Source organism: Trichogramma pretiosum, unplaced genomic scaffold (genome assembly GCF_000599845.2).
Source record: "Trichogramma pretiosum strain Unisexual culture from Peru unplaced genomic scaffold, Tpre_2.0 scaffold9, whole genome shotgun sequence".
In the NCBI taxonomy this organism is placed as follows: domain Eukaryota; kingdom Metazoa; phylum Arthropoda; class Insecta; order Hymenoptera; family Trichogrammatidae; genus Trichogramma; species Trichogramma pretiosum.
In genome coordinates, this window is record NW_019641697.1 from 2,961,675 (window position 1) to 2,983,874 (window position 22,200).

The 22,200-nt window shown below is 43.9% G+C and overlaps 1 protein-coding gene across 6 annotated transcripts in view; it reads left to right on the plus strand.

Moving 5' to 3' along the window:
• Positions 1-22,200, plus strand: part of LOC106649426 (GTPase-activating Rap/Ran-GAP domain-like protein 3) — a 46,994-nt gene that overhangs the window by 14,258 nt on the left and 10,536 nt on the right. For 2 of the 6 annotated variants that reach the window (XM_014366827.2, XM_014366828.2), the window contains exons 1-2: positions 5,885-6,204; positions 15,615-16,135. The exons of 2 other annotated variants lie outside the window; for them this stretch is intronic. In XM_014366827.2, coding sequence (XP_014222313.1) covers positions 15,714-16,135 — 422 coding nt within the window. In that variant the 5' untranslated portion in view covers positions 5,885-6,204; positions 15,615-15,713. Of the gene's footprint in view, positions 1-5,884; positions 6,205-15,614; positions 16,136-22,200 lie in introns of those variants that run through there. 2 more of the 6 variants (XM_023462253.1, XM_014366831.2) reach the window with 2 other exon arrangements.

Genomic DNA, 22,200 nt, shown 5'->3' on the forward strand with positions numbered 1-22,200 from the left:
GAACGTATACGTACGAATCGATGTACCACTTCGCAAGAGCGAACACACTCGAATTACTATTGACGAAAATCTGCGCGCCTACTCCCGACTTTTCCAAGGTCTCCTTGACTCTCACCTTTTTGCGGCAGCAGCAGCAACATCATCTTCTCTGTCTGTCATCGACGACGATGACGACGACGACAACGAGCGAGTTGACGGAAATAGGCGATTGAATATGTAAAAGGAAAGCGTGTAAACGAACAGCTCTATATGGTCTACGTACACATGGTGAAAATTCGATTGTTTGTCTTTGTGCACGTGTGTATATAGGCGCGCAGCTGCGAGGCTAATTATTATGCACGAGCGCGTAGACGTGCATTTCTCTGCGATATAATCGAAGAGGAGCAATAATAGACGTGTTTGTCAAAAAACTTGAAATTCTGCCAGGATGCGAGAGCGTGCGATACTTTTCCTGCTCGCCAAATTTTCCGGATACTTTGCAATTATGAGTTACGCCAGCTGCTGCTGCTCCAAAATTATTTTTCCATTTTCCAAAATCGAACGTAAACATATATCTCCGCGATGCACTCGTGAATCAACGCAACGATCGTTAGGAAATAATGGTATTTTTTTTTTGTTCGACGAAGCACATAATGCGCTTTAACTCTATTTATACATGTGTGTGTGCAGCAATATACGAAACGTATGTTTTACTTCCACGCACATAAAGTCCCTACGTTATACACGTGCCATTAACCTATTTTCTCGATTTTATGTATATGAAACGTCGTCATATCCTTCGACTCTGCTCGGGAAAGTGAGGAGGAGGAGAGCCATTTAAGTTCGAAAACGCAAAGAGAATAATCAATCGCGCGTAAATGCCACACACGACTTTGAGTGTATTTCTCTCTTTACAATTTATACTTTTTTTCCATCTTACCTAAATTGATATACATTTACCGAATAACCACTCGAACGAATCCGCCGCCAAGCTCGACGTTGAGATATACGTGCTAGACGTATATTTTTTTCTTCGCTCTCCTCCTCGTGCACGAGTACACGCTCTCCTCCTGAGTATATGTACATTTAATATGGAAAAAGTAAAAAACTGAAAAATGTGTATCGTGTACGGATCGTATAGCTTATAGTCGAGATCGTGGCGAAGAATAATAAAGCGCGCGGGGGGTGGTGCACACACACACGATCGAATTTCCAGCGAAATTTTGTAGCGAGTGATCTTGGCACTGCTGCCGCTGCTGCTCCACAGGCCAAGGCCTAATTTTTCAAACTCAGCATCGCCGTGATCGAGCGACGCGTGTAATACCGTGCGTACATATAGAAAATTGATACACGGATTGATACTTTGATTAATATCGCTCGGACACGTGCGCGCGCACACGGAACGGATTAAAATTGAAAAATTAATTAGTTCGTCGATGGAGAGAAAATTGATCGAGAAACGATCCTCTCTCCCGCGGCGCATTCAATCATTTTTGACCTCTGTGTCGACGTTATTACCTGAATTTATGTCAATATCGTATCTTTTCGCGAAATTCGCGCGTGCATAATATGCGTGACAGTGTTAATCATGCGACCGAACGAGCTGACGATTATAATCGAGAAAACTGTAATTTTCAAACGTTTGACACAATATATATCGCACATAGGTAAGACAATAAATTTTGTTCAAAACCTTATTTTTACTTATACACTTTTTTTATTCCCATCTAGTGGTTGGGATTGGCTTTAACGATGACTTAATATTCTTGAATACATCGTACAGTCGCCATTCATATGTTTAATTTGATAGAATAAAATCGACTTTTTTTTTACTAAAAAGAATTTATTTAATTAAACTTTCAGGAAACTTTATATAGCATTGGCAAAAAAAAAATTAAATAGCACCGATACATTCATTTTAAATCGAGATTTCATATAAAAGTATCTGTACAAAATTTGGTATCGGTGACTTCCATTTAATATCTTATTTTAATCAATTCTGCATTCAAGGCTTTTTTTTAATGTACATCTATCCTACGAAAGTTGATTGATTTCGTAACAAGTAGAGACTTGCATAATGCGGTAGTTCATAGAACTTTGTCTCTACTGTATTAGTTTTTAATTTGTTTCGCGCAACGTGAAAAATACACGTCCATCCGCTCTGAAATAATTGTTTTTTGCCTTAGAACTTTTTAATGATTTTTGCCCGACATTGTCCAGAGCTTCTCAATAGGTCCTCGCCGCAAATCTCTCAACAGCGGCGTCTCGTACTTGCTAGATTAACAATTGGGCCACAAAACAGGAAATTCCAAAAAACAATCGCTGCTGTTCTCTATACCTCCATACCGCACTCTCGTTCCTAATAAAAGAAAACCCCCGTCGCGCGCGCTTGCGAGGCCGGGGCTACTTTCTCCATTAAAGTCCGGGCCAAACGACAGAACTCGGTCATCGAAATACCGCGACCCACATTTGTCTTGCCGAAAATAAAATAAAGTAAAAAAAAAGGAGCTGCAAAAAAACGGGGGTATGAAAAGCAGAGCTAGCCCTTCTCCCCGGTAAGAATATATAGAACAGGCTGTATATCATCATATAAATATAAAAAAAAAAGTAGAAGGAATTTCTCTCGAGCGATCGCCTCTGCAGCTTTGCCAGCCAAATCGGACGTCAGCATATATAACACACCGTTCGCCGAGAGAGAGATAATATATAGGTTAATAGACTCTCTCTCTTTTTGTATGCGTCGCGTCGCGCGCCCATATAATTTCTGCTGCACTCCGATGCGGGTGTCTGTGTGTCTGTGTTATAACGTGTAATTGAGTGTATGTGCCCCGGCGACGCGCGAATTATGCAAAGTGTCGCGCGCGTCTATACCACTACCAACGTCGACGAGACTTTTCATCCTTGTTGTTGTCGTCGTCGTCGTCGTCGACGTCGCTCTGGCGCGAGGTTGATGAACCGTTTCAAGGATTAATGGATGAGCAGCAGTAGCGGCAGTGACTCGTTGAGCTACAACGATTAAATTAATTCGTCGAACGCATCGGACGGGAAAAAAATATTGTTTTCTATTTAAAAAACAGTAGCGACTAATTGGGTATACGCGCGGCCTATCTATGTACACGCGACAGTAAACAGACATCAATAACGCGAGTGTATATGCGCGTGTTTTTATACCGAGCCTACTAGGCAAAAACAAAAAAAAGAAAAGGAGGAAAAACGAAAACAAGGAAAAAACAGTGGACGAGCGGTTTAAATAACGCAGCTCTTATCTGCCCAAGGTCGAGGTGTATTGCGCCTTACGCTATGCTCTACGATACTGCACGCATCGAATCGTAAACATATAAACACACGTGCATTGCACGGACCATATAATAATATCATAATAAAAGCTGTTTATTATAGTGCGTTTTTTCTTGTTTTCAATTTCTTAAATGGACTTGAGCTTCTATCTATTTATAAAATAGAGCCGAGTTAACGGGCAATTGTAAATATGTCAGTGTCGGATCAATCTCTCGACGGGTTCGCGTGCATTAAATTGTACCAGTACGTCGATCAAAGACGCAGTATAGTAGTCTTCGACTCGTGAATGGCGACTTACTTGTACTCTTTGCGCTTGCGAGTATAATAATGGCAGGGTCAAAAAACGCGCATATTCAAATAATTTACGAGACAGCAGCACGTGTGCATACATACACGATTGATCGATTGTAATTCGCCGCTGCCTCGCTTATCTTTTCATTTATAAACAATTCACGTACCATGCGATAACGTGGAAAAACTAGACTGTACATGGAGAGAGAGAGAGAGAGAAATGCTCGTTTACGAATGCGCCCGCGCGTGCATAGATAAGCTCCGTCCGAGTAGGAAAGAGCTTAAATCGTCTAATTAACAAAACACTATCAGTCCCGATAAAATCCTGATAAAAGCGAGAGACTACGCTGTCGTACTCGCGATATCCTTATATTATCGCGGCGCACTTAATCCTTTTGCTTATAGGAGCTTGATATAATCCAGTCGTATATTTCTCTTATGCCGCGTATACCTGCTCGCGCACGTGTCTGTGCTGTGCCGTGCGAGGGGGTCACCCGTGTAAATTAGATTCACGCACATATTACGGAGGCCAAGATAATCGAGCGCACATGCATAATAATTACAGCGGAGTTCGGATAAGGGATGTGCGGGGCGAGATAGCGTATGCCACGCTCGACTGGTTCAAAATCAGAATGAAGCAAAAGTTATGGAATATAATTTGTGCGTAGAAATCAGAGTGATGTGAGTGCGGGGGCTGGCATTTATGGTTACACCGTTGAGAAAAAACCTCAAATTTTATTGTATATTCAATGTTGAATCAGACATTAAAGTTAGAATAAGCAGTACTGAGTTGTATTTAAAGTACTTTTACATTAAGGACGTTGGGGACTTTTGGGTCAAGTTGGGACATGAAGTTGAAACTTCGAAATTTGATAGTTGATAACACTCATAATGTTCTCCCGGAATTTTAGCATCGATTGTCGAATGAATTTTTGTATAATTTAATTTCATAGGAAAGCACAGATTTCTCACACAATTTTAAGTGTAACTTTAGGTCAAATGGGAGATTGTGACCAAATATCTCATAGTGAAAGATGAAATCATTACCCTTCAAATGGTATCGATTATATTGTATATTCAAAAGCATATTTCAAAGTAATTTTAAAAAATAAAAAAATTTCAGTCAAAAATACGCGTGATAGCATTTGTATTGGCTTTGAGCCTATGATGCCAGTATACCACCCACCCACCTGGTCAAAATAAGTATCTACCTTCCGTTGTTTCTTGATAGTTGCTGATTTGAACTAGGTTGCGTCCCTAACGTCCTTAAATTTTCATTGCGTTAATTGTATTATAAAAATTTATGATGTTTCAATCATAATAAATTCCAGCCTTCACCACGAGATGGCGAGTATCTTGAATCTGTAAATCTGCAAGTGGTGAAGTCAAAATAATTGTATAAGTTGAAACGATACAAGTTCAAATTCGTGTAGACTGTTATAGGAGTAACGAATGCTTCGAGAAATATAAAGCAAGTCGCAACGTTGCACGCTTCGCATTGCACAGGGTCAACTGCAGAGAAAGAGAGCAGCTAATATACGATGTATCATTATTAACTCGCAGAATTACGCAGCCGCGCATGCTTTCGACTTATTACACGTGCTACGGACAGCAGAGAGCAAATTTCGAACGACCTATTGGACGACTACGACGCGTGTGCTTGCGAGCAAATATTGGCACGATTGATCGAGAGTAGGTACGCGTCGATGTAGCGTATATAAAATAATTAGAAACGTGTTTGGGCTCGCACACGCTATGTACGTGTGTGCTACAGCATCGGAACACGGCTGGACACAGAAAGTGTATATTTATACGGTGCGATCGGCTAGCTGCAAAGAGCTTTGTGTGCTGGACTCTGGTATATAGGTACTGCTATAACAGACTCTGGGACGATATTATATGGCGCCAGTCGTGCGCGCGTGTGCACGCGGGGGTGTCAAGTGTGTACGTTGCTCCTACTTTCCACTCGCAAGCTTTGCTCTTTTTCCCCATTATACACATATGTGTATACTTACCATACATACATATACACGTGCGTACGTATGGTATACATATAACGCCCGGACTCGCGAGCTCCTAACGGAAGAAGGGATGATAGTACAGCGCGCGTAAATATATAGCAGCAGCAGTCGTCGTCGTCGGCGTCGAACGTAGCATATACTTATACGTACGAACACACACATTACATATCTATATAGCAGCTCCGAGAGTCGTCGTCGTCGTCGTGTCGGCGTCTGTACGCGGGCGCCTCTCTCTCTCTCTCTAGCGCTGCTACTGCTGCTGCTGCACGTACACAGCACACCGCGCGATATAGAGAAGCGAATCAGTCGGGGTTGGACGTTCGAGCGGTGCGCACAGCGTCGTGTGCTCCTCTGCAAGCTCTATCTATCTCTCTGTTGTAGTATATAACGTATACAGACGACGCAGCGCAGACAACAACAACAACAACAAACGCCTCGAGCGAGCTTTGAGCTGAAAGTCGCGCGCCAGTTTTCGTGTTTATGCACGCGGGGATCGTATATATTATCGTATATGCATAAACACTCGAGTGATATCAAAGGTGTGATGACTTTACTACGGTGCTACTGCTGCTACTCGTCGACGCCGTGCACGAAGAAGCTGATCGTGTTGCTGCTGGTAAGCGCTAAAAATATTTTTTCCCAATGATAAAGGGATTGTTCGTCCCGCGATTCAAAGTGGTTGTTTTGGTCTTGCGGCGCAACGAGCCACGACTCTCGCTACGTGGCTTGTTTTTGCGCGAACGATCGCGAGTTTGCAAAATTTATAGACGTATGCATTGTGTGTTACGAGCGAATTGAATTAGAGCATCGGTATGCTACTGTATGTACAGCGTGTCTGTGTGTGTATGTGCAAGCTTGTTTGGCCGATTCTCGCTGACGTTGCGCCGCGCCGCGCGACTGATTTATGGCATGCGGTGGTGGTGAGTGCAGTCGCCCGTGCGTACTCTCTCTCTCCCATTGATAAAAGCTCGAAAAAAATCCCCCGTGCTCGAAGCTGCAGCTTTTTGCGCTCTCTCGAGTCGAGTTTAGCTCTTTATTTTGCCTATTTTTTGCACGTCGAAAAAAAATCTCTACGCTTGTGTATATGAAAACCGCGAGAACGAGAAGAAGAAGAAAAAAAACAGCGTTGCGGAATTTCTTGCACTCGCTGAAGCACGCGAGCTTGTTTATACCGAGCGAAAACATTTGCGCGGGCGCGTGGTACGTCTTCATGCGAATGGGAATGGAATTTATGGCTCTTTTAAGCGCTTGATCTATGCATTGTTTTCGCCTTTCCGCGAGAGAGCTTGCGAAATGAAAAATGCCCTTCGAAACGCGTGTGTGACAGGTTATTATCGAGTTTCACCGTCCTGACCCTTGATCGAAATTTTCAGTACAGATGCAAAAAAGAAAAACCGTATTCTTTGCGTGATTCGTACGAGTAATTAAAAGTCTCTCATTTTTATGTAACGCGTATAAAGGAAAAAAGAAATGTAGATAATCACTTTATTACATTTTATATTCTTTGAATTTTGTCATCCGTGCGTTTCATTTCATTCGTTTATTATGACGTTTTACATTTGATATCGCAGAGATCGCAGTACAAAGTTTATTGATAAATTTGTTCCAAAACCGTGCTTTGACTTATACTTATATCTTGACTTTGCCCCTTGCAGATTTACTGACAAACGTGTTGGCCATCTAGTGGTAAAAGCTTAAAGTAGTATAACCGTATTTACGTGATCAAAAACTAGTCAAATTTTTTGAAACAATCAAATTGTCTCCTTCTTATCAATGTAACGTGCTTAATAATTTTAAAATAATCTTAGTAGAAAATTCACTAAAAACAAATCAATCAACAGCGATACATTCAAAAATATTTCAAGTTTTCGTTTTTCGTTGATTAAGCCATCGTTATAGTAGTATGTAACATTTCTCTTAGGTTTGTCGAATTTACGTCTACTGACGTGTCTACTCTCTATCTTCGTCAAAATTACGTAAATCAAAGAAAAAAAAGAAGATGAAAAAGTAACGCATGGCTGGTAGGTCGATAAAATTCTCATCTTTATGCAGAACGATGATGTGTGCAATATATAAACACACAGCCGCGCGCGCCTGCTTACCGTGTATGATTATCCAAATTGCGCTTCTCGCGATATAATGTATTATTTAACGTCGTATATAGCCTACTGTATGCCGCTGCTTGGCGAACAATGGCATAACACACACGAGACTACTATGACCGACCGACCGCCGCTATTTGTCATGCGGTTATTTTGCGCTTGCACATACGTGTGTATACGTACGTGTACTTTAGCCAAAACATAACATTGATAAAGCGGCAGCGATGCATCAGTGCACGCTACAGCTCGGGCATACGGTCAGTGTCGTGCGCGCTAATAAAATCGACAACGACAATAATAACGCAAAAGCCAGAGAGCCTAGAGATTGTATTATTGCCCCGTCGGTCGGAATCGCGTCACTGCTGCTGTCGCTCTGTTCCGTATCCAAAACGCCCTGACAATAAGTGCCAATTTGGATATCGTACGCGTCTTATCGCGAATCGATGCACACTACTGCGTACTCCGATCGCTGCACACACACGCAGAGGCGTGACTTTATATTTTCTATATTTAATCCTCTTTCTCTCTTCTCGCGATCGTTTTGTGCAGTTTTTATCTTCTGAGAATAGCCACTACTGCGAGAGGGGCTAAAAATAGCCCCTCGAGTATAATGTACAAACGTGTGTATCCCTGTGCGTGCGTCTGAGGCTCGCGTGTCATATATAGTACACGGCTACGTACGTAAGTGCGATATGTGTACCGAGAGTTTGTGGCACTTTAGCTCGAGTCCGGATAATACGCACATAGCGAAGGGATGTGATTTTCAATTTTTTTTTTAGCTGAGAGATATATGCCTGCGGTGCATCATCATCATCATCGTCGTCGTCCATGGCGGCGGCTGCAGTGGCAGAAGGCAGCACGTCCGCGTATTAAAGATACATTATTTCTACCGTGGCTCTCTCAAAGTCGAGTGTAGAGGATGGCATTGAATTCAATTTCGCATTGAATGAAATTCAAGTTGCTCCGACGCGCACTCGACTCGACGATCTTCTTCGGGCAATTTTTTTTTTCAACTCGCAAATTTTCTCTTATTAAATAATCTATTCACCGAGGGGCATCTGTTGCCTTTTCTTCGTCGATGCTGTACATATATAGCCACGCTCTCGAGCCTCTCGTCGTTGCCGTCTATGCGACGCGGCCATCTATCCTCCTAGCTGCATCTGCGGCTGGCTGGTTTACTTCGACTCTGGCATCAAACGCCTCTGCACAGAGTTGACCCACTATTTCTTTTCCTTATTTTTGCCATTCTATATACACCCGCGCACCGAGAGGCACGCGTAGAAGACTTTTTTCTTCAATACATATTCCATCCGCGTGATATAGTATATTCGCTCTCGCCCGCCCATCTCTCGTATCGCGCGCAACTTTGTATATTAAAAAACAGTTTATCTAGCGTTGCCGAGCCAGGCCAGGCCACTCTCGTGCATACATCTCGCGCACACACACACAGAAACTGACAATTTATAACGTTGACCTACATACTTTTATGCATAAATACACTTACAGGTACGAGGGCGCTCTCTCTCTCAAGCCCTTTTTTTTCAATGAATGTCAAGTGTCGGAGAAAAAAATGTATATAAATATAATAATATTCATAATTCCTGATTTCTCTAAATCTGGGTGAATCTCTTGTCTGTCGCCACACGCTACCGCTATTACTTACAACTATTATACATAGGAACTTTGTTAGCAGTTCTCTCTTCCCTTGGCACCTTGATAGCTCGAATAGCTGCTGCCACAAGTTTCTTACTCGCGTAGTTTAAAGAGGACACTTGTTATTAAGTCGGAATATATGTATCGTCAAAGTCCTCCAGTGTGTGTGTCTCGCGTGCGATGATCTCTCAACGTCCTCAACGAACTAAATGCGCGACGAAGTTTCCAAAGTATAACGTCATCTGCCACGCGTTATATTATTGTTTAAAATATCGTATCGAATACAAAACGTGTCCGTAACACGCGCAAGTAGGTAGGCGGACAATGAGCGTATAGCGAGGACTTTGTTCCGTTGCTGGATGAATGAAACGAATCGACTGTGCCGACCAATACTGTCGATACCCGCGCGTTTGTTTTACAATATAAAGGGCCGAGAGGCGCGCGTGGGATGGAATCCGTGTGACACGTGTACTTTTTAAGAGAGAAAGATACGCGTTCGACGTTGTTCGACCGATTTGGGTCACGCACACGCACACGTCGAGTTACTATTCACGAACGCGTATACGCGTGTCTATATATTTGGGACCTTTTGTGCGCGTCAAATTTTCCATCTCGGACACGGCTCTCGCGCGAGTGCAATGAGAGAAGTGTAACGACGATTTCCCCGGAAGTCGCAATAACCGCCGCGGCAAAGCTCGCAAGCACGAAGATACGTATCAACTCGTCGCCGCGAGCTTTTGACGAGCCGCGTACGTGCGCCGCGACGTATATACGTACATTCGTCACGTACGTAAAGAGCCCGATTTTGACAAATTGACGATATATTAGCAATCGTGTGTGTGTGTGTGTGTCGTACATCATGCATCATTCGGACTGATATATCGCACTATGTCCTTGGCTACATATACATGCTCGCATTAATATAAATCGAAATCATGCATCGACTGCGAAAATCCAAATCTCGCGATTATTATATATCGAGCTAGACTACCCTACTACCCGCATCATGGAAAATTCAGCGAGCTTGCGGACGAAAAAGTCGTAAAGCGCCGTCAACGTCGTCGCAACGCTATGTATGTACCTGAATAGCCATTCGGGGCGGCGGAAAGTAAATACACATACACGATGATACATAAAACAAACGACGAGTAAAACGTAGTACGGCACGTGCGTATATAGACGCGCGCAAAAAAAAAGAACGTTATCGCAAGCCCCCGTGTGTGTCGTCGCAGCCACAGCAGCAGCTGTCGATTCGGCCACGCGGCTGCAAGCTCGCCGCGTTTTATACACGTTCGATTGAGAGTGCGGGAGGGTGGCAAATAAAAAATAAAAAAAACGAACGCGAAATCAAACCGCGCCAAATGTGTTCTCTCTCCGGCTTGCGCGCACATAAATCATAGCGCGAAAAAGCAGCTTCGGATAGATCATATAGCTAGCACGAGCTCACACACGATCGTAAATCGTATAGCTTCTCCGGGAGCTGCGGGCGGCTTATATGCACACACAGACACAAACATACACCTACACAGCTTTAAAGTCGAGGCCATAAGATTCTCTTTCTCTCTCTCTCTCTCTCTCTCGGATATAGTATATATACAGCTATAACATATACGATCTGCAAAAGTGCCGGTCGCGCGCGCGTGTAAGCTCTCTTTCACTCTCGTGCTGCGCGCGAGCTTTTATGTCTCCGCACGCGAGCTTTTATATATATCGCGAGCGATGATCGCCCGCCTATTTAAAGTAGCGTAATATACTTTTGTGCAGCTGTTTATCTCGGGCGCGTTTTATCATTCGGCCGGCGTGTGCCGCTCGAGCGAGCGAGCGAGCTTTAGTGAATTAAATGCGCGCCACGCGATCATCTCTCTGTGTGTGTCTGTCCGTTTGTGTGCGCTAAGCTCAGCTGGCACGTGTCGGCCACTTACCTATAGACTACCACTGCTACTAGTCTCTGGCATACGGCCGACCTATAATACAGCTACATCGAAGCAACTATATGCATGAATAATGTACAGCGTATATACCACTACGACGATGTAGCGGCGCAACTGTGTGTTGTAGGGTCAATTGACCCAGTTGCCAACAGTTGAAGAAATAAGTTCAATACTCTCTCGTCTCACGGCGCGTGCTTCTACATTCGAATCAACGTATTCAATCGTGTCTTCTTCTATCTCGTCTGCGCGTCTATCTTCCGACGCTGTACTTGGCTTCTCGAGGATCGTTTATCGCCTTTTTTGGGGGCAATAATTATCGCAAAGGGCAACGAGGACGATCGTGTAAGGAGCATCTTCCGCCCCGGCGCGTTCCTTTTTCTTCGCACCGCAATAATGAGACTTAACAACTTTTAACGAGACCCTCGACGCGGTCAGAGTGATATCTTGAAAAGTTTCGACTCCCTCCCGAAATACTCGAACATCTATATAGTACAAAGGACGAGGAGAGTGAGAGAAATTGACAGTGTAGTGTCTGATGACGATGATGACGACGGCGACGACTCGTAATGTCGTCGTCGAGGGCCGCAGGTTGCAAATCGAAATCTTCGAAACTGCGCGCCTCTTCAAGTAGTAATGGTCGATTCAGGTCAGACACACGTATACCACTACTGCTGCACAAGCGAGGCGTGTATATATACACGGCGCCAATAACGACTTTGGAGGCGTCACAGTACACACAGACACACGTGAATAGCCGACCGGAAATAACGTCGTAATCATCTCCCTTTTCACAGCTGTCCCGATTGACCGGAAGATCCATAGAAAATCCCACACCGTATACTCGACGTTCGATTTCGATCGATCATCTATTATAGGCTGGCTCTGTGGCTTACGTGAACTATGCGCCGAGATTATAATTGTTATTATCGTCCGTGTACGTACCTCGATGCTATATGCTCTTCCCACGCCGCCGATGTCATAATGGAATTTCGATTAAGTTTTGATTCGATTTATAAGTATGTTACGCTCGTTACCCATCGCCCGCTCGCGCGCGCCGTGATTACGATGTCTCGTCTCCAGGGGGGGACTGCCGCGCGCGATATATAATAATAATAAAACTCGGAGGGCGCGAAATCGATCGTATACTTTAATCAATCCGTAGCTACGATGTATATAGTACATTACATCGTGGAACGTATAATATATCTCCTTTTTTGGCCGAAAATCAAAATCAGAGATCGTTTTTCGCACGCTGTGTATCATACGTATAGCTATAGTGGTACTCCACTTGCCTTTTTCTCTCTCCCTCTTGCTCGTGCGATGTAGGTCAATTTTTACTGACCAGATGCTAATGCGATTGCGAACTTTCCTAGTCGCACACACACACATGCACACACATGCTCTGCGCAGCTCAACGAGATCGGATTACCACACGTGAGCTCGTACGAGAGCGATAATTAATAACGGAGTAATTCGTGGTTGACCGTAAGCCACTTTCAGGATGTACTCTATATGCACCTTGGGTGAAAATCTTTCTGCGATTATTTTACTTGTTAATTTTGTCCAAGCAGTAACTCGGTTGTGCTTGTCGATCGAGGGTTAAGGTCGGAATTCCACTCATCTCATAGTGAACTAAAAAAAGCCAAAAGTGTCGAGTGTCAAATTCACGAAAAAAATAAAAATAGCTGCTTATAAGCTTGAGGGGAGCATAATCTTACAGGGATGCGCGAGCTATTTTCAGTAGAAAATCCTTGCATAAGCAATCCGAGACTCTTATATGAAAAAATGATTATAGAAGGCAGCAATCCGCTACAGAATCAAAATAGAAAAAAAAAACGTAAAATACGAAGAATCGCGTCTGATCAATGCTCATATTGTTATACTCGTCGACGCGTACAGGATTCGTGGGATTGAGCTCTCCTATATATAGCTAGCTACCTGCTGCTGCAGTCTGGCGCAGATTCGAAAACTAACAAAAGCTGCTGCTGCTGTCGCGGATACGTCGTTTCGCTTCGGATATATAAATCCAATATCCTCTTCCTTCCTTTGAAATAGCCCCCACCACCAGTTCCGCGTGTATATATACGTACGGGCGGTATCGACAGGTGTGTCGGAGACACTTTTTTGCTCGCGTTTCCATCGTATAGAGAGGAAATGCTCGCCGCTGCTTTGTATATTAGCCCTCTTGAGATTTTTTTTTGCTTCTGTTGGGCTCCGTACCGTATTATACACGCGAAAGAAAATCTCGCGGATTCGCGAGTGAACGAAGGGACTCCTGAAAACACATTGTGCGCTTTACTTTTGAAGAAGTAGAAGAAGAAAAAAATAACGTCAAAAGCAGCTCTAGCTCGAGCTCTAGCACGGTATATGCACACGATGCACGCGACCATCTGTTGCAGTATTACAGTTGTTGTTGTTGTTACTGCTACTGTGTGTACGTGCACAAGAGTCAGCTAGCTCCAGCTAGCTATATAGCTCGGTGGAGTACCAATTCATTTTTTTTTTTATTTTGCTTTTTTTTTTACTCTTGAGCTCCGACGACGATGATGATGACGCGACCTCGGTGTGTTTTGGCCTGGCGTCAGCTGGATCGACGCACGGAATCATCATCATCATTGCGCGCGCTACCTCCTAATTAAAATAATTTTTATTTCTAGCGCGCAATATCTGGTCGCGATTCGCAACACATAAAAAAAGAGAAGAGGAAAAAATGACACCTCGAGAGAATATATATTTTTATTATCGTATCAGCTCGCGGGGACACGAGCAATCGCAATCAAAGTTCTATTTTCATGCGTATACATACCTTCGTTGAATGCTCACTCCCACGTTGGATTATACAGGCAGAGCAGCAGCAGCAGTACTAATGTCACTCGAGTGCGTATGCACGCGCATTTATATACGTATCCGCGTAATAATTTACGCACGAGTCGGGGAGGGATGTATCGCTCTGTGTATGTGTGTGCGATAAACCCCCAATGCCGTATTATTATACACACAGCAAAGATTACTCGTCGACGACGAGAGCGAGAAAGACAAAGAAAGAGAGATGGAGATACAGCTCTGCTCCTCGTCTTCCGCTGCACAACACAAAGCTCGTTAATTACTACCTACCTTTGCGTAGGCGTGTGAGCAGCTGGCTCGAGTTTTCGATCCTCTCGGCCGCCGCGTATATATAGGGATCGATATCGCGTGCTGCTACTGCAGCTGATTTATACAGTTAAACGAGTGGCTCCTCGACGCCGAGCTGCAGCGCGTAATACAGCAGAGCCGAGAGAGAGCGAGTGAGCTTACAGTTTGCGAGCTGAGCCGAGGCACTCGATCGAAATTGATTCTCTAGCACTTGTCTCGTGTATAAGCAAAACTCGGAGCTTATGTGTAGCGAAATAAATGATTCGAACGATGCAGTTTGGATCATGGCTCGACGCGTATATAATATTATAATGATATCGTTTACGAGCAGCTAATGATCATCCGTCGGATGATCGGCGTAGCTTATACGCTCGTTGCATCCGATAATTATTAAATAAATATATAATAATACGTATAAGTAGCGATGTGCGCACGTGCGGAAATCCGATCTCGTGATTCGGATTAACGAAGCTGCGTAGAAACAAGATTCCCATGACGCGAGATCAATGAATCGTATACAAAAAAAAATATTACAACTGAAAATGAGGTCTCGAGGCTAAATAATACGAACTAAAACGAATCAATCACCCAAAATTTCTCTCGACAAAATTGGAGCGCGCAATTACCCCCGCACGCAACGCATATTTCTCGTCCAAGGGCCAATATAATACACAATTTTCATCCCCCTCCCCAACTTTTAATCGAAATAATTAGCCTAAATAGTAGCGCGAGGAGCACAGCTCTGACATAGTTTTCTATACGTGCCCTTATCCTCCCGGTGTATAAGCTCGTGAGCTTAGCAGCTGTGTTCTAGCTTTAAGCACGGCTGCAGATATTGAGTTTTCGGCTGCGATCCGCGCTCGATGGGAAAATTATTCCCGGCTCCGAGATTGGCCGCGCTACTCTTTATAGCGAAAAAAAAAATGACTCTTCCTATACGTATAACGAAGTGCGAGTTTCGGGCTTGATGAGTTTTAGTCGAGTCGCGAGCAGCAGCGGCTTTTACTCGCAAAAGTGGGCCATCGCCTACCGCCTCGATTGACTCGACTACTCTCTGCGTCGAGCTTATGTATGTGTGTATGCGAAAAGCCCCAGCGTACGTGTACCCTCGGTGTACATCGAAAACCACTTTGAATCGCGCCGCAATAACAATCCTGCACAAATAGCATACACGAATCAAAGTATAAAATATTCATCCGCATATCTAGGTAGACATGCACCAGTGCCGCCTAGAGCACTGAATCTCGTACGTCCAAAGTCGTATACAGAGAATCTCAAAGAGTACCGAGGCACAGCCGTGCTTCAGGATGCTGTGCCTGGACATGAAGCTGGTCTCGCGTCTGCGCAACCTCTCGTCGACCTCGTCGTCCTCGTCCTCGGCGACCAACGGCTCTCTGTCGCCGGGATGCCTATCGCCGCCGCCGCCCACCATCACCATGAACAGCCAGCACACCCTCTACGCCTCCACGGACAGACTGGGCAAGAAACCACCGGCGCCACCGGTGCGCAGGGGCAGCGGCGGTGCCGTCCTCCATCAGCCGGGTAACTTCAGTCCCGTGAGCAGCTGCGGTGCCGACGATCAGCAGCAGCACTGCGGCGGCAGCGACAGCGAGGACAGCTGCAGCGTGCCCAGCATCCGGGTGGTGAGGGACAGATCGAGATCGGTCTGCATGCCGGTACTCACGAGCAGTCAGCTGAGACATCTACATCGAAGAGCCAGCCATCACGTGTACGTGTCAATAATTAATGATCAAATCGTAATAGCCGAGCGTGAAAAATTCCACGATTAATCGCCTACGTGCGCAACTCATATATATACGCGAGCCAACGCGTCGAGGTCGATAAAAATGAGCTTTCAGAGGCTATTACAGCACACACATTTAAATAATCGCATTAACGTTTTATTACACGCGCCGCAAGCTCCGAGCGGTGGCAGAAGCAGCACGAGCCACACGAGTATTATATACGAGACTGGCTGGACTATAGGGGGTGAGGAGGAGGAGGGAGAGCATTGCTACGTCGACATAAATACAATATAGCATGTAGGGTAGTAGTATGCGCACACACACTTTGTAAATGCGAATGTACACGTATATGATAACGTACCCAGAAAGAGAGAGAGAGAGAGAGTATCTCGTCGTTAACCCCGTAACCTGATTAAGTCACAGCAGCAGCAGTAGCAGCAAAAGCTGCGGCTCTTTGGGGGAGAATAAATTTCTTAACTCTCGAGCTCTCTCTCTGATAATAATAAAAAAAAAAAATTATTTGAGCGGAAACCTGCGTTAATCGCTACTGCTGCTGCTGCGTCCATGAAAACCGGCGACTTACGGGCTGTTTATAAATGTCGGCTCTCCGTGAAAATTATCTTTCCGAGTCTATACAGCGTCGGCAGCAGCGCGCGCGACAGGTTTAATCTTCTTTTTAAATTGCATCGGATTAATAATATAACCCGCTCTTGTACTTAAAAAGGCAAGAGTAATGAAAGAATAATCGCCGTGTCTCGTTTCGGACGCGCTTTAACGACGACGACGACAAAGTTTCGTATCTAATCTCAACTGTGCCTCAGCAGTAATCGTCGCGATTACTTTCGAATCGATTTGCCGTCAGCAAAATTCTCGCTCGCAACTTTGCCATTATACGGGGTTGAAAATCTTTTAGCCGATTGCAGTCGCCGGAATTATAGCTCGTGTGCATGAAGAGCTTTTTTCCGCCGTACCCAAAGAAACGAGAGAAAGCACATTATGCAGTGCTCAATTTCCGGTTGAAAGGCAGCTTCGACCTCTCAGTAATACCTCTCGGTGATGACATGCACAAAGTCGCGAAACTGCTGCAGATGTGCATTAAGTATGACATCGACAGCGAATGAGCAAAAAAGAAATTTTCTCTCTTCATATCTACCGTGGAGAAGAGACACAATCGATAATCCATTAAAAGGCAGATTCGAAGAAAAAGAAAAGCATAACGCGTCAAGACAACGACAAACCGTCCCCCCGAAGTCTCGTATCATAAACACACACGCACTCACAAACGACTTGGCGAAGGTATCACGGAGCAGCAGTAGTAGCACAAAAGCTTGAAGAGGGTGTCCGAACGGAACGACCTCGCAGCGGCGGCAGCGGCGACCCGCTCTGCCTGCTCTCATTAACCTAGATACTTTTACGCTTGTGCTAGAGAGTGAGAGCAGCAGCAACGTACATAGCGCGAGAGAGAGAGAGAGTGGGTGGAAGAGGATATAGACTGCCTAGGCTACTACTACTACCACCACTACCGAGAATGTGCGCACAGCTGATGTTGCATACACACAGCGAACCGATACTCTCTCAACTCTAGCGGCTTATTCGAGTTTCTTTTCGTTAGTTTCTTTTTCCTTTCTTTCTTTCTCTCTTTTTTTCGTGTGTATTTTGCAACTGCGAGTAGACGCATTGTTTCCTTTGTTGACGAAAATGCACGAAAATTCATTATAGGCGAGATCTGCGACTTCCTTTTTTTCATTCATTCATTCATACGTATAGATCCACGTCGTCGTCGCCGCGAGAGTATATCCGCGAAAATCGAATCGAGCGAGAGAGAGATACTGTATAAAAAAAAAGCTGAAGAAAAATGATATAACGAGGAGAGTAAACAATTATGAGCTCGAGTGTACTCGACGACGACGACGACGATCGTTTGCTTTAATTGGATTATGTGCAGTGCTCGGGCTGCTGCAGCTGCTGCAAAATGAAACATGTATGCTGCGTGTGTATATAAGCGCGAAAAAAAGCACAGCCGTTAGATACAGTTGAGCCAGACGTCGTCGTCGCAAGAGAAAACACTTTTCCTCTCTTACGCAGCGAGAGAGACACATGCGATCGCTGTGGAAAAATGCTTTTCCCCGTTACGGGATGTGTGTTCAATGTGGTCGACGACGAAAGGCGCAAGGTTGAATGAAAAATAAAACTCTATCTACGCAACCGATACACATATATGTATACAGTCATATATTATTGCAACGTGTGTACCGCGCGCGCTCCATAAGGTTAACAGTACTCCGTCGCGCCGTTAATGCTTTTGCCCCATATTCTCTATCTCTCTCTCTCTCTCTCTCTCGTAGTAAAATGACGTGCTTTTTCCTTCTCTCTCTCTCTCTCGCTTCTCTTTTTTTTTTGCCTTTTCTTTCCTTAGCCATTAACGATTGGCGCGCAACAACGCACGATCGAGACGGCTGTGGGGGTTGGGATGGGTAGTAAAAATAAACAGCTCCCCCGCGCGAGTGAGTAGGCGTTATAACCAGAAGGGCCAAGCAGACGAAGCTTTACTTTTTCTTTATAAATACAACTTAATGCTAGCAGCTTCGTTTTTGGATGTGTTATAATTTATGAATAAAATCGATCCATCGACTTGCGACTCTTTCTTTTTGCGTCTGCTGCGAGCGATACTTTGGAGATCAGCAAAGTGACGATTACATGCGACCCTCCGCTCGAGAATATCTCGAAAGTTGGCTTATGTTTACGTTAAAAATATTTACATTAGGATTGGTGTAAAGAGGAGACTTATTAGAGGATAGAGATATAGGAGAGAGAATTATTGTGATGATTGAATTAAATTTAAAAACATTTTCATCAATTATCTAACATGAATTTTGTGTCAAATTTAATGCTAATAGTAACTCTCAATTGTGCTTTGAAAGGGTTCCTATTTTTACTGTAAAATGTCACTTTATTTCATTTCGTCTCGTATAAACACAAGTTGGTCGGACAAATCTAATTTCCTTTTAGCGGTGCTTCACTTATACAATTACTTTCACTTTTTCAGTTGCGGATTTACTGATAGCGATACTCGCCATCTAGTGGTAAAGCCTGGCTTTAATTATGATTTAATTTTCGTACATTTTTTGAGCGATTTCAACTTGAACGATTAAATTTTAGTACATAATCAAGTCTTTTTTGCTTTAAAAGTAACCCACGTGATTGCATTTTTGTGCATATTTTTTTAGTTTATGCAAAAAAATAAAAATAAATAAATAAATCAGCATCGATAACTTCATTTTCAATGAAGATTTCAGGCAAAATTAACTTGAATATAATTCGGTATCAGTTAGTAATTACTCTAATTTCAGTTTTTGTAAATAAAGATATTTTTTTATCGGCGTTAGACTTCGGTACACCAGAAATATTTTTGCAATATTTCATCCTTTTTTTTTTTCACCCGAACTAGCAAATATCCGCCATGAGCCAATACGCCAACTCAACTCAACAACTTCATCCGCGACGTGCAGTCTCGTCGCAGATCATCGTATCATCGTAATAATTATCGTCGTTATAATTAGTACGCGAAAGTGCGTGTATCATCGTGCGTTTGCCGCTCGTCGTCGTCGCGAAAGCTCGAGTCGAAGTTTTTAATTGCCGGGCTCGGTTGCGCTGCGAACGACGGTATAAGCTATAGACAGCATGTGCCGCGATTATATCGAGCCGACTTTTCAAACCCTGAACTTTTACATGGGTGCGTAAAAAAAAAAAGAAGAAGCTTCGTACTGTATACGAAATAACGAGATAAGTTGGCTCGATTCATAATAACGCTGCATCTATACGCGAGCTTTACGGTCCCTCGCGTGCATTTACCCTGGCTACGCGATGACGCGATGCATATCGTATAGGATAGAACGACGTAGAAGTTGCAACTGTGTATATGGTACGTCACGTGACGAGTGACCGGTACGGCACGTGTTTCGGATTATTGCGATATAATCATCAGCCGACATGAGTACCACGCTGTAAGCAAAGTTATATTAAACTGGAAATCGACTTGGCGTCTTTCGAAACTTGTTTTATATTTTAATTTTCTCCATATAAAGTAGCAGTGAAGCACAGAGAGAGAGATAAGGCAAGGCTGTGTGCAGGTCGCGAGCGACGTTACGTTATATATTATATACAATACGGTTGCATACGCGGGCTCGTAGAGCGAAACCCTGACATAGTAACGCACATGTGTATACGTGTGTACATGTGTCTGTGTGAGTGCGTGCGTGCACGCCTGCGTGATATAGATATTGTATTACGTTAAAAAAAAGAGAGCACAAAAACGTCGTTCTGTGCATACGAAGTGCCGCATTATGCACGGCATGAAAAAAAAACAACAACAGATAAATAAATAAGTCAGTTATTAACTGTACGCGACGAGTTGGTGCGAGTGCGACAAATGTGTGCAATTGTCAGAGTGAGGTGCCCTGGAAGGAATGCTCGACATTCACAATGGCTTATACTGTCCTACAAATGATTATTTAAAATGTTTGAAAATATATAACCATCAACTAGTTTATTTTTGGTGATTTTTCTGATACAATTTTGTTACAAATATCGAGCGCATTTCGAAAGACCCGACAAAGACAATACAATTGTTCCGAAAAGTTCAGACCAGTTTTCAATCACTTTGAATACAACACGTTGATGCAACTTTGAATCTCCACCGCTAGATGGCGAGTACCTTGATCTGTAAATCTGCAAGTGGTAAGGTAAAGTTAATTGTATATAAGTCTGTATCAAAGTGAAAATATCACTTGTGGTGAACAATCTATTATTGGGTTGGATTGTATGTCCCTCTAAATGTCCAAACACGTTTTGGTCAACCAAAATAATTTAGCCATAAAGCTTCGAGCCCTTCTACCAGGGTTAAGGGGACGATATATAACAGCACGGACGCGCTGAGAGAATAAAAATTCAATCGATGCGCGACTCGACATTATTATTATTGCTCGCACATATGCAGCTGATATATACGATGCCATTAAACTGTAGTTACGCTTACGTGCCTGCTTATAAAATACCGCTTAACTTATTGAGGTCGATTCCGGCTCTCAGTTGATTGCGCGAGAAAAATCGAACGCGATGATTTCGACCATCGAAAATGAAATCGACTGCCCCTTTTTTCATCGTACACACACGGATCGCGATCTTAATTAACTCGTATTTTCGCGCCAGAGCCAAACGGCATTATAGTATTATATTTAGCTCTCTCCGTGTCAATCAGCGTTGATCGTTCGCACGCACACGTACTCCCGCGAGACAGCGGCGCAGCTTGCTGCTGCTGCTGTACGATTACGGTTAATCGCTTTTTGCTCGCTTATAAGTGAAAAAAGCTGTGCCGGCGGCCCCCATGTGCCACGATCATGCTTGTACGCGTCGCGACCTAGTTCCAGCAGCAGTGCACCGCCTCTGCCGAAAAAACCTTGGGCCATTATAATTCAGTAGTCTAGAAAATTCTCTTCATTCCTTCGCGAAATTCACTACTATCTCGAGGCAGGCACCAGCAGCAGCAGTAGTGCATGTGCATGAGCGGCTTTGCTCTCTCTCTCTCTCTCTCTCTCTTTTGCTCTGTCGCGCGCGAGCTCAACAATATAATGTACGAGGGATATTATACATTCTTGTCTCGCAAAATTTATTATCGCGACGCTATCATTGCTGCAAGTGAGAGCAAGCTAGAGAGAATTGCAAAGGCTTTGGCATTATTATATATATGCCCGAGACAATCGAAGTTCATAGATTTATGAATATATGTTACGCGCGCATGAAATAGAATAGTGCTTATATCTGCTACTGCTGCAAAGCTCCGATACGCCCGCGTGCAGTACAATAAATATCATGATGAGAGCTTTGCTACGCAGAGGAACCTTGTCTCTCTCTCACACACACACTCTCTCGTATACGTTGAATTTTTTTTTCTCTGCACCCCCCACTTTTTTTCACCGTTGCGAAGGCTATACATCCCGGGGAAAAATCATTTCGACGAAATGAATTTGTCGTTATGACTTTTGCCTTGCCG